The following is a 13,328-nucleotide window of genomic DNA, read 5'->3' on the forward strand; positions in this document are numbered from 1 at the left end:
TTTATTATAACTGTTGTTATTTATTATAACTTGTTATTTATTATAACAGTTGTTATTTATTATAACTGTTGTTATTTGTTATAACTTGTTATTTATTATAACTGTTGTTGTTTATTATAACTGTTGTTATTTATTATAACGTGTTATTTATTATAACTGTTGTTATTTATTATAACTGTTGTTATTTGTTATAAATAGTTATTTATTATAACTGTTTTCTTTATTATAACTGTTATTTATTATAACTTGTTAATTATTATAACTGTTGTTATTTATTATAACTGTTGTTATTTATTACAACTGTTGTTATTTATTACAACTGTTGTTATTTATTATAATTGTTGTCAGAGCAGAAAAAACTTTGGACTGCAGCCGCCTATAATGTGCATGTGCCACTTCACTTGCAGAGTATCTCACACCTCCGTGGAGGGGGTGTGGGGGGGTCCCCCGTCCCCCTAAAATCTCCTCTCTGAGACCTGGATCAGTGACCTTCAGTTTTAGAGAGAATGAGGCCAGTGTCTGTAAATGACCGGCCAGATATTTCACATGATGTAAACAGGGCCTCAGACTGGCTGCCCTGTCTGCCAATCAAGAGACTAATTTCATAGCTGGATGAGAGGCTGGCGTCTACTTTTTTTAATGCCATATTATCTACCCGTAATACCTTTGCGATTGACCAATAGATTGCAATCAATATTTTGGTCACCCTTGATCTGGACGTATGAAAGGTTCCCTTCAATGTACAGAAGTAAGTAACGTAAATGAGTCCTCGTGGCTCAATGTGGCTAGCCTGTATAAATAAAGGTTGGATGAAAAAAGTACTTCTCTAAGTTGTACATGTACTGATCTACAATTTGGTGTATGTACATACACATTCAGAAGTGGGAGCTGCTGTTACTGGGAATGAACATAAAAGTATCAACGTGTATACAAACCAACAATGTCAAGAAATTTCCTGATGCATGCTCAATAATCCAGGTAGAAAAATCTAAAAAAGTTAAATCTGGTCCTCTGGACATTCAAAAAAAAAAAAAAAAAAAAAAAAAAAAGAACAGAACAGAACAAAAAAAAAATGTAGAAATGAAATGAAAGATGAAATGTTTCTACAATTTTTTTTTTTTTAATGTCCAAAGGACCAGATTTAACTTTTTTAGAATGTCAAGAAAACATAACTGATGAAGATAAACTGCTTGTGCCATTGTTGAGGATATATTATGATTGTATAATTCTATTCTGAACTACAGTGAATGTGAGAGGGTTGTTTCATGGTATTATTACTGGTAACAGTTCAGACATCCAAACAGATAAAAACAAATTCACATCTCTAAAAAGAAGAACTCAGTCGTTTATAAAGATATTTATTTACCTGCTTGTGTAAGTTAAGTTTGTCAATCTCAGAGAGGACCCATCCCACACTGCCGTCACCGCCACACACCAGGATCCGGAAGTTGTCAAACTTCTGAAACAGGCGCAGGCTGACAGAGACACACAGTTAAAGTTGAGGTTATAGTTGTCAGAATATGCAATTTTTCAATGTTTTGGATTAGAATTTTTGTATAAGTGCATCATTTATGATTTGTATAAATCACAAATCATGAATTGTAATAAATGAGCAAAATCTGTAGACGTCATGTTTTGTTGCCAAAAATGATGAGTTCTTTGTTTACATTCAAACATTGGCTAGTACACTGCGGACAGTCTCAGCGCACAGTGGCTGTTTAGTTAATAAAATAACCTCAGGCTTTAAACAGAGTAAAGCCCTATTTGCACAGGATTAGTTTTACATAGGAACCACATGTAATAAATAAACTCCCCAACGTCTGCTTTTTATGGGGCATATTCGCACGGGATAACCAAAGCCTGAGATTTAGCAGAAATTTACAGACATCTTCCGGATATGATGTTAACGAGCTACGTTTTCACGACCGGGCCGGTCCATATAATGTGCTTAATGTGCTGTCCGGGACGGTCTCATGCTTTGATGTGGTTTTACGAATCAGCACTAAAGAAAACTAAAGAATGCACAATATAAAATTGTGTTAATCTACTTGTTGAGGAGGAGGCAGGTCCGACCGGCCGGTTTAAAGAGGTAAAAAAAAATAGCCACATTAAACTCAGATGGACATCTGTCACCAGCTGTGCGTGTGAGCGGCCGCGTGGCCGCCGACCTGCCAGTTGAAATGGACTGGAGACCTATCCAGTGTGTCCCCCACATCTCGCACAGTAATGGCTGGACACCAGTGACTCCTGCTAACCGAAAAGGAAGACGCAGGTAAATAAAATGGATGGATGGGTCAGTTGCACGTCCGCGTCTCCGCACCTCCCGTCACTTGTGGTGAAGGAAGTAGCAGCTCATAAAAGCCGAAGCGAAAAACAAAAATACATAGAAAATTAATTAATTTAAAAAAGCTGAAGTGAGCAGCGCGTTCATTTAAAATAGCCTTGTTCTATATTTTTCCCAAATGATTTTGTTTAAACAAAAACAAAAAAATGCCTCATTATGTATCGGATCCTGCGCATTTCTGTCCAAATCACAGAGATGCCTGTTTGCATAGGATTAGTATTATCACAGGACCTCAGAGTTCAGCAAAATATAGTAGGTAACTTGCGGGGGATACTGATATGGCCGATTTGCATGGGATTAACAACACAGACAATCTCGATAATTATTACAAATAGCATGTTGTCCCTAGGTAAAACTAATCCCGTTCGAATAGGGCTTAAGAGGGATAACAATGAAATGATAGACACCAGCTCAAAAGTGACAAGGTAAAGTTCCTCTCTCTTCTTCTGAAAATATATAGACTAAAATCTGTAAGAAAGAGAATCGACAAAAACAAAGCAATTATGGGGGAGAATGTCGTAGAAAAAAACTGATTCACAAATGATCGGGTGTAGATTTCACCAAATTTAATAACACAAAACTTTGTGAAGGGCGGCACGGTGGTGCAGTTGGTAGAGCTGCCACCTCTCAGCGAGAAGGTTGCTGGATAGAATGCCAGGGTATTTCTGGGTGGAGTTTGCATGTTCTCTCCACGCATGCGTGGATTTTCTCTGGGTACTCTGGTGTCCTCCCACAGTCCAAAAACATGCATGTTAGACTGATTGGTAACTCTAAATTGCCCCTAGGTGTGAGTGAGAGAGTGAATGGTTGTTTGTCTCTATGTGTTCCTGTGATGACTTGGAGACCTGTCCAGGGTAGGGCATTAACAGAGTACTCGAGTAATCTACACATCAATTGCTAGGACATCTATCGATGTTAAAAATGTAATGTCGGGTATCCGTAGTGACGCCATATTATGTGACCACGTATGACCGTAGAGGCGGTGTTGCACTGTTGCAGGTCACAGAGTATGGTGAAACACCGGGTCCAATCCACCAGAACCAGTTTCGGTTTAAGTTTCGTTTTTGACGTGCTGTGTTTCTTCACGTTTGCAGTTTAATAATAATAACTAATAGTTTAGTTTTTCCTGTGACTTATTTGCAGTATGATAAATGGTAGGAGCATAATATATGCTCCCAATGTTTTGTTGGTCTTTTTTTTTTGTAAATAATTACCTTTTTTTGCGTTTTTATTTATTTATTTATTTTTGTATCTTGAGATCTATGACGTATTCAAATACTCAAGTTCTACTCTGGTTTTATTATGTTAATGTCGAGTTTAAAAATTATATACTCGTTCAACCCCTAGTCCAGGGTGTCCCTCACCTCTCACACAGTGACTGCTGGATATGGGCACCAGTGACCCCCATGACCCGGAAAGGAAGAATCAGGTAAAAGATAATGAATGGATGGATGAAAAACTTTGTGGAGAAACAGTCAGAATACAGGAAGCAAAAACATTACAAGTCCAGAACTTCCAATGCTTTCCCTGCCCCAGATCCAATTTGGTTCTGCCTTCCTGACCGTAGAAACTTTTCAGGGGGTCTTTCTCTCCCTTTTGTGTTATCAGAACTGACCCACAGCAGACACAGACACACAGAGGGAGCTGCTAGAGGTAAACACTTCTCAAGGATTCTTACAAGGGGACGGCCGATAAGCACTTCTGACCAGCTGCTACTGACATCAGTGAAATAAGACATTATAATAATATACCATTCAGATCTCAATGAGTAAAATCTACAAAATGTTATAAAGGTTATTGATACAATAAAATAATATAGTGCATGCATTCATAGGCACTCCCTCGACAAGACAAGCAGTGAAGAGCATTAAAGCAAAAACTGGCGCTAAGATCAAGATTGTACAAGAATTCCTGTAACTGACTGTAACTGACTGACTAAATTAGATGTAAAGAAAGGCGAGCAATACTTGCTGTTTTCTTGCACATTTTTATGAAAACCCTGATGAGTTTGTTATATCAACCCCCAAACAATCATTTATTGATCTAGAAATTGTGTCAAAACATAAGAATTCAAATGGTTAACTGTAAAATCTTGTCTTTTGACAGCTATTATGACTTTAATCTTAGGATCAAAAATCTACCTTGAGTAAAAAAAAGTAATCTGAATGAGTGACTTTAAGGATTCTCTGCTCATCTCTACAGGAGTTTGTGAGGACATTCAAATTGGTTCTCCTACCCAAGGTGTGGCCCACCGTTGACCAAGTCGAAGACTTGAGCCGGGTTGAGAAGCTGCTTGAAGCGTCGAAGGAATTTTACCCCCTGATTGTCACCACTTTTTGAGTTTACAAAGACCAGGAGAGGACTGGCACACGATGGGGGACAGGTGGCCTTCCAGAAGCCTGCAATTAAAAAGAATAATCTGCTTTAGTGCTTTGAAACAGTCTAAGGGAATGAATACAGAAATGCATATTATTTCCAAACTATCTGATGTGTATGGTGTGTTTCCGTCTCTTCTCCTGTACTCCATGTACACATTTTGAACATCAGATTATTGAGGGTGTTGCTCCACATCTCTCAACAGTTTTTGCTATTCATTGTATGCATATATGATTGGTTTGTGAAATGCTTATGAACCTGTCATGGTTTGTTGAGGTGTCAGAGCCAGGAATGTAGACTAACATGGGGAGCTTGAATCAAAAAAGTTTCATAAAACAGAAAACAAAAGGCTCACATGGCAGCAACAACCAACATAAACTGAGGAATAATCACAAGGTTAGTGCAGAAGAGCCAGATATGGCACAAATGACAGCAATGAAGCTGAGGAACTTTAAGGACAGGGGCTAATGAGAAGAAAGACTGCAGCTGTGACTAAAGAAACAGGGAACAGGTGTAACTGGGCAAGGCAGGCCGACTGTGGAAAAGTGCTGACTGATGGAAAAAAACTATAGGCACAAAGGAGAGAACAGGTACAGAACAAACCAAACATAAATATAGCACAAAATAAACTTAAAAACAAAGAAATCATCAAAGAAGATGCATATCATGACAGACCCATATTATAATTTTAGGCTGTATTTTGACGAGACAGTATGAATTACGTCTTCCAAAGTTCTTTCCTAGTTTTATTTGATCCACATTATGGGGCTGGACTAAAAGCAGTTCTGAGAGGGGATCATCAGTGACCATCTTTTTGATGGTCTCGATCTTGTTGCGGACTCAACCGCGACTCAACTGGTCTTGGTCTTGTCTCGGTCTTGGATACTGAGGACTCGGGATTTTATTTCAAGACCAGTCAAGACCACAACTGTGGAGATCTCACTAAAATGTCAGAATATTGTTCAGTTTCTTTGTCAACATCTTTGTTTTTATTGGATGCAAAACATACTGGTTCAAATCCATGTGATAACGTGATTCATTGCTAAATACATGGTTTTGTTACCGCTGTCACGCCCACCCTCTTTCACTTGCACACGTCACTCCCAGTGTGGCCAGATGGGATAGTTTACTGTCAACTGGGCGGTTTTCATTCTGATTTTGCTGGGAACTCTGGGAAGATTTTTGTTGGATTGTTGCATTTTGCCACATATTGTTAAATTGGCTTGGCTTGTACTGATGTGCGTTCATGTTCAAACAGTAAATATACTGTAACAATATATTGATTGGGCGGATTTTTGTCTGATATGGCGGTTTTTAACAGATTTTTGGGCTGGAAAACCTCGCCTTTATCTGGCAACACTGGTCACTCCAAGAAAATGAGAAGTGATTGTCTGGGTGCGTGAGAAGATGTCTGCCAAATCATCAGTTATAAAATTTGCCTATTTAAATCCCAAAGAATATAATTGTAAGTAATGCAACTATATGGTTATCCTTGGTCTTGACTTCAGACTTATGAAGAGTCCAACATTTTTCAGTCAGGTCATCTGGACAGTTTATATTTTTGTGCTGAAACATTTCGCCTTCGATCCGGAAGGCTTCATCAGTCAAGGAAACACACAACAAAACTGATTCTTCCCCCAACAGCTTACTCCAAAGTGGAACAAACCAGTTCTGCTTGCGATAAGATGGTCTCTTTGGTACGCCCCCTCCTCCATTGCCGGCCCTCTTCCTTGCTGACATTCTTGTCAAACTGGTTGAAAACAACAAAGTTCATGCTCAATAATCCATGTTTCCTTGACTGATGAAGCCTTCCACATCAAAGGCGAAACATTTCAGCACAAAAAAAAAGAAACTGTCCAGATGACCTGACTGAAAAATGTTGGCTTGTGTACCTGGATTATTGAGCATGGACTTATGAAGTGTTTTGCCACTGCAGTTTTTTAAGGCTTGGCATGTGATGAAATTGTTTCCTATTTAACAGCTGTGTAATTTTATTGTTGAATCACATGCAATTAGGCCACTGAATGTCTGATTTCTTTGTTATGTAGCTTTGAAAAAAATATAAAAGCTGATATTTTCATTCAAAAGCAAACTTAAAGTTGCAGTATGTAACTTTTATAAAAAAAAAATTGTAATAAAATTTTATTTTTTATTTATTTTATTTGAGGTCTTGGTCTCGACTTGGTCTCAGACCCCAAAAGTCTTGGTCTTGTCTCGGTACACTCTGGTCTTGGTCTTGACTTGGTCTCGGGTTTGGGGTCTTGAACACAACACTAGTGTCAACTAATTCATCTATGTCTGTATGCAAGAATAGCTCATGATGAAAACATGGGCTGTGCTCTATACTGTATGTTAATCTGTAGGAAGTAAAGCAGCTAGACTTTATGTGCCTACAGCTTTGTGTATAAAACAGCCCCCACCCTTCATGTGTTACTGTGTCCTTCAGTACCAATTCACACCATTGGATTTTTCTCCATTTTGCTTTCCTCTTTGTCATACTGTCACTAATACAGGAAAGAATGAGTGGGGAAAAGAAGAGAGGGGGAAGGAAGTCACAAGGCTCTTGCATGTGCTCAAATATGTGCACTAGCCATCCAATTATAACCAAGCCCCACCTCTGCTCATCCTGCATGCAGTAGGAGGAGATTCTGAGCACCAGACAGACAGGATGAGAAGGCCAAAAGATGAAGCACAAATTAGATTATTAATCTCCATCCTTTCCCAGCCCCTTCCTCATCCTCCAGTTTTTATCCTTCTTTCTTCTGCTCTGGCTACCAAATAGCAGATATTAAACTTAAAATTGGTGGGGTATTAGCTGAACATTATTCCCAACATATACTCAGAGCAGTACAAATCCATAGTATTTTTACTTAAAGATATGGCATTACCTGTTGACATCAACCCCATCTGCCTCTTACCAGATTTTCCTATAAGCCACTTGGTGGATTTACATAAAACTCTCAAAAAATAATCAGTGGATGTACAGTACAGGATATGTACAACAAAATAACGTTTTGAGCCAACCCAATCCAAGATGCTTGATACAACAAAGTGGCCTTAGAAAGCACAAAAAAACGACTATAATTCACACCGTTTCACAGGTATTGTGCTAACATTGTGAGTGGCTGTAGCTGAATATCTAACATATACATCAAGTTCTACACATTGCTTTAGCAATGACTGTCAACCCTGTTTAACAGTTGCACATGATCACCCACAACACATATTCCAAGCAGTAACACATCTCACAAAATCTGACGTCACATGACATATTGTTTACATCGTCATTTAAAAGGTTGGCCCAAAAGGGCTACACCACTGTCCCTTTTTAAATTAAGATGATAGTCTACATCGCTGGCATGAAAGAAGGCAAGCAACATGCCTTTCGACAGGCTCTGTCCCTGTCTGTTTTCTTTATATTTATTTGTGTTCCCCGCTCTGCTCTTTATACTTTTGTTGTTCTGCTCTTTGTGTGATTTCTGTTCCTATATATCTGATTCTGTTGTCATTTTCCACTCACTCCTCAGTCTGCCTCTCCAGTCCTCAGTCTTTATCATTCACACCTGTCCCTCATCAGCCACCTGCCCAGATGCTCTCATTACTCACTCTCCCTCTGTCTTATAAAAAGCCTTTCTCTCCTCCACTCCTCATCCGGTTATTGTTCTGTTCTGTACAGACAACATGGTCCTCCTCTGTTCCTTGTGCCAGGTATCTGTCTGAGTTTGAATCTGTCCTGTTCGTGTCTGCCTGGATCCTGCCTGTAGTTTTGCTGCCCTGTCAGCCGTTTTGTTTTTGTGATTTAAAATAAATTATTTTAATTTTAAATTCCTGCCTCGCTCGCCTGCCTGCATATGGATCTAAACACTGAGGATTGTGTCAGAATGATCGGACCAGACCCAGACCCAGCAGGAAGCTGTTTCTTTGTGGGGCTCCGTCCAGAGGATCACTCAAGGCTCCGCAAAGTCATTAGGACTTACGCAGATGCGATGTCCACTATCTGCGATCTGGAGGTGAGGATGAATGCCATCCAGGACCTGGTGGGGCTGTTTCTTTATCTTCCTGGACTGGCCAATGTACCAGGGGTGTACAAACTGTTTGATGAAGCCTGGACAGAGAGACAACATCTACGCTCACTGTTCCAGCTGCCTCCTTCTCCTATCCCCGGTCATCCCATTCACCTCTCTGTGCCCATGACTGTGGTCCCACCCACTACTTCACCTCCATGTTGCTCAGAGGGAGCTGAAAGGAGCTCAGTGGGTATTGAGGACAGTAACCCTTCTGCCTGCCCTCCTCCTCGCCGTCGCAGAAGGAGAGGTCAACGTGGGACTCAAGTCTCCTCTCTGCCTGGTCCGACTCCTCTGGTCTCACCGCCCGCTCCGGCTATTCTGGTCTTGCCGCCTGCAGACCTCATGCCGGACTTGCCGTCCGCAGACCTCACGTCGGACTCGCCCGAGGAGCAGTCCTGTCTTTCTTCGCCAGAGGAGCTGGAGTGGTGGAAGGCTTCTCTGGTGGCGATGCATTTTGGTTTGCCCAGTCGCGAGGAGGTCCAGGCGGACACTCCTCCATCACCTGCTGCAGTCCTGGTTCCAGTTCTTGACTCTCCGACTGCAGCTCTGGCCCCATCTCCATCGGCTGCAGACCCCAGCACGGACTCGTTGGCTGCAGACCCCGGCTCTGACCCTGTAGCTGCAGATACCGGCTCTGACCCTGCGGCGGCAGAGCCCTCGTCGGGCCTCCCGGCTGCTGAACCCAGGCCCGACCTCCCGGCTGCTGAACCCAGGTCTGGCCCCGCAGCATCTGAACCCCGTCCTGGCCCAGCAACTGCCGACATCCTGTCAGAACCTGTCTTCGTCCCTGCGGCTGCTGAACCCAGGTCTGGTCCCATAGCTGCAGAATCCAGGTCTGGTCCAGCAGCACCTGAACCCCGTACTGACCCAGCAGCTGCCAACATCCTGTCTGCCCCTGCAGCAGCCAGCACCACCACTAACACCATCTCTGGCCCAGCTGCAGCCAGCACCACCCTCTCTGGCCCAGCTGCAGCCAGCACCACCATCTCTGGCCCCATTCCATCCCTCCCTGAACTCTGGTCCCGCTCTGGACGGTCCCCGGGCCATCTGCCCGAACTCTGGTCCTGCTCTGGACGGTCCCCGGGCCGTCTGCCCGAACTCTGGTTCCGCTCTGGACGGTCCCCGGGCCGTCTGCCCGAACTCTGGTTCTGCTCTGGACGGTCCCTGGGCCGTCTGCCCGAACTCTGGTCACGCTCTGGACGGTCCCCGGGCCGTCTGCCCAAACTCCGGTCACGCTCTGGACGGTCCCCGGGCCGTCCGCCCGAACTCCGGTCACACTCTGGACGGTCCCCGGGTCGTCCGCCCGAACTCCGGTCACGCTCTGGATGGTCCCCGGGCTGTCCGCCCGAACTCCGGCTTGCTAGGAACGATGCCCAGGGCCGTTCATAGAAATACTTGTGTTTTCCGTTCATAGAAATACTTGTGTTTTGATTCTTTTTGCTCCCAGGTCTACCCTGTTGGCTTTTGTTTAGATTTTCTTTGTGTGCCCTCCATCCTTGTTTCCCCCGTCCTCCCACCCATTCTGTGTTTTCTGTGTTGTGTTCTAGGGGACGTCAAGAGCCGTCCCTTGAGAGGGGGGTTATGACAGGCTCTGTCCCTGTCTGTTTTCTTTATATTTATTTGTCTTCCCCGCTCTGCTCTTTATACTTTTGTTGTTCTGCTCTTTGTGTGATTTCTGTTCCTATATATCTGATTCTGTTGTCATTTTCCACTCACTCCTCAGTCTGCCTCTCCAGTCCTCAGTCTTTATCATTCACACCTGTCCCTCATCAGCCACCTGCCCAGGTGCTCTCATAACTCACTTTCCCTCTGTCTTATAAAAAGCCTTTCTCTCCTACACTCCTCGTCCGGTCATTTTTCTGTTCTGCACAGACAACATGGTCCTCCTCTGTTCCTTGTGCCAGGTATCTGTCTGAGTTTGAATCTGTCCTGTTCTTGTCTGCCTGGATCCTGCCTGTAGTTTTGCTGCCCCGTCAGCCGTTTTGTTTTTGTGATTTAAAATAAATTATTTTTATTTTAAACTCCTGCCTCACTCGCCTGCCTGCATATGGGTCACTGAGGATTGTGTCATCTTTGAGATATGGCAGTATGTAAGTATGGATTTGATGATGAAGACAGTTCCCAGAACTGTGTCTCACTGAATGCTGCCCTACTTTCCAACATCCCTCATTGTGAAAGAGCAAAATGTCAGAGGTCAGTCGATCAAACAGGGTGAAGTCTTGTGAATTTGTTTTGAAATGTACTGATTGCGCACAGGAATAGACCGACAATGACGTTCAAATTGGACTCAGCCATATTAGTGTGTGTGTGTGTGTGTGTGTGTGTGACCTACCATCTGAATCAATGCTGTTGAGCGCTGTGGGGGGAATGATGGAAACTTTACACTGACCGAGAGGACACTTGCGAGGGTACAAGTCCATGCAGGCTGTGTGCACCTGGAAAAACACAAAATAAAAATGCAAGATGCTTTGAACAGCACAAAACCTTTCTCTTTAGGGAATGATCATTTAAAAGAAACAGAGAAGTAATCTGTCTGTGTAACTGTTTTTATGTGAGTGCTAAGTCAGATTACTATAGTTAGCTAATTTTAGCTATTTTGCAAATTTTGGTTTATATTTTCTATTATTTAGATAATGTACTCAAAGAGGCTGCGTACGCTTCGGTGGCGGTGCTCACTCTTAAGAACCAGGAGTTTGGTCATGCACAAAATTGCACATGTCTGTACAATAATGGTGGTGCTCTGAACACATCAGCATTTTATCCAATGTTAACTTTTGAATACAAATTTCCCAGGAGGTCGGGGGCACGAGGTTTGTCAGCCAGAGCGGAATCAACAGTGATTGTGAGCACCCGTGGTTCATTTTCAGTATGCGTCTCTGCTCTGACTGCAGCAGGGGTCTCTGTGATCCTGACCACCTGTGAGGGTCTCACAGCTGATCCACTGCTCACTCTGGACAGGAAATGTTGAATGATGGGATGCTTTCACCTGCAGTCCCTCCAAGTTAACACTGCTCACACCTGGGACATCGGAAAGCACAACGCACCCTGCTCTGCTCTGATTGGGTAAAACTATGGTGCTGGTTCGCTTTATTTGTTTAAAGCATTATCAATTTAATCCCTTTACTATAATTAGAATATATAAATATCTAAATAGTATAATTGGAATTGGTGCCTCACCCTCAGTAATGAGGACATTGCTTCTATCAGTCGTGGTGAAGAAAGAGCTGAGTCAAAAGATAAAGTTCTCAATTTACTTCTCTGTCTATGTTCCAACTCTCACATATGGTCATGAGGTTTGGATCATAACCCCAAGAACAAGATCCCACATACATGTGGACAAAATGAGTTTCCTTCACAGGGTGGCCAGGCTCAGCCTTAGAGATAGGCCTTTTATTCCTCTGCATCGAAAGGAGTCAGTTGAGGTGGTCCAGAATCTGATTAGGATGCTTCCTGGATGCCTCTCTTTAGAAGGTTTCCTGGTTGGAGGCCACGGGGAAGACCCTAAACTCTCTGGAGAGATTGTTTATCTTCTCTGGCCTTGGAACGCCTCAGGATTCCCCAAGACGAACAAGGAACGTATCGCTGGGGAGAGGGATGTCAGGGTTTCTCTTTATTAAATTGTTTTATTTAGATTTTTTCTCTCTCTCTTTCTCTCCACCAGAAGCCAGGCTGGGTTCAGGGTGAGATACACAGGTCAGTTAAAAATGGTAAACAGAGAGAAACCTGAAGATTGTGAGCAATGTCTACTGGGGTGGCTGTGGCTGAGTGGTTAGAGCAGTCGTCCTCTTATGCGAGAGTTGGGAGTTCGATTCCACCAACAGTCACATGCCGAAGTGTCCCTGGGCAAGACACTGAACCCATCATGATAAATCACTATATATATATATACATATATATATGTGTGTATATATGTATATGTATATATATATATATATATATATATATGTATGTATATGTACATGTATATATGTATGTATATGTACATGTATATATGTATATGTATATGTACATGTATATATATATGTATATGTACATGTATATATATGTATATGTATATATATATATATGTATGTATATGTATATATATATATATATATGTATGTATATGTATATATATATATGTATGTATATATATATATGTATGTATATATATGTATGTATATATATATATATGTATGTATATGTATATATATATATATGTATGTATATGTATATGTGTATATATATATATATGTATATGTGTATATATGTATATGTATATGTATATATGTATATGTATATATATATATGTATATATATATATATGTATATGTATATATATATATATATGTATATATATATATATATATATGTATGTATGTATATGTATATGTATGTATATGTATGTATATATATGTATGTATATGTGTATGTATGTATGTGTATGTATGTATATGTATGTATGTATATGTATGTATGTATATACAAAGTTTGTTTTCTCAGTCATCCAGGTATATAACAACAAAAAAGGTTGAATCATGTCATCTGGACTTCGTTTTTTT

General features: G+C 41.5%; 1 protein-coding gene across 1 annotated transcript in view; it reads right to left on the bottom strand.

The window, feature by feature from the left end:
- The window catches only part of dgkh (diacylglycerol kinase, eta), a 166,658-nt gene that overhangs the window by 49,115 nt on the left and 104,215 nt on the right, over window positions 1–13,328 (bottom strand). The window contains exons 9-11 of the mRNA XM_037687075.1: window positions 11,120–11,222; window positions 4,581–4,743; window positions 1,367–1,475 (exon numbers count right to left, since the gene is read on the bottom strand). Coding sequence (XP_037543003.1) covers window positions 1,367–1,475; window positions 4,581–4,743; window positions 11,120–11,222 — 375 coding nt within the window. The remainder of the gene's footprint in view (window positions 1–1,366; window positions 1,476–4,580; window positions 4,744–11,119; window positions 11,223–13,328) is intronic.

Source organism: Nematolebias whitei, chromosome 13, assembly GCF_014905685.2.
Source record: "Nematolebias whitei isolate Nwh7 chromosome 13, NemWhi1, whole genome shotgun sequence".
In the NCBI taxonomy this organism is placed as follows: domain Eukaryota; kingdom Metazoa; phylum Chordata; class Actinopteri; order Cyprinodontiformes; family Rivulidae; genus Nematolebias; species Nematolebias whitei.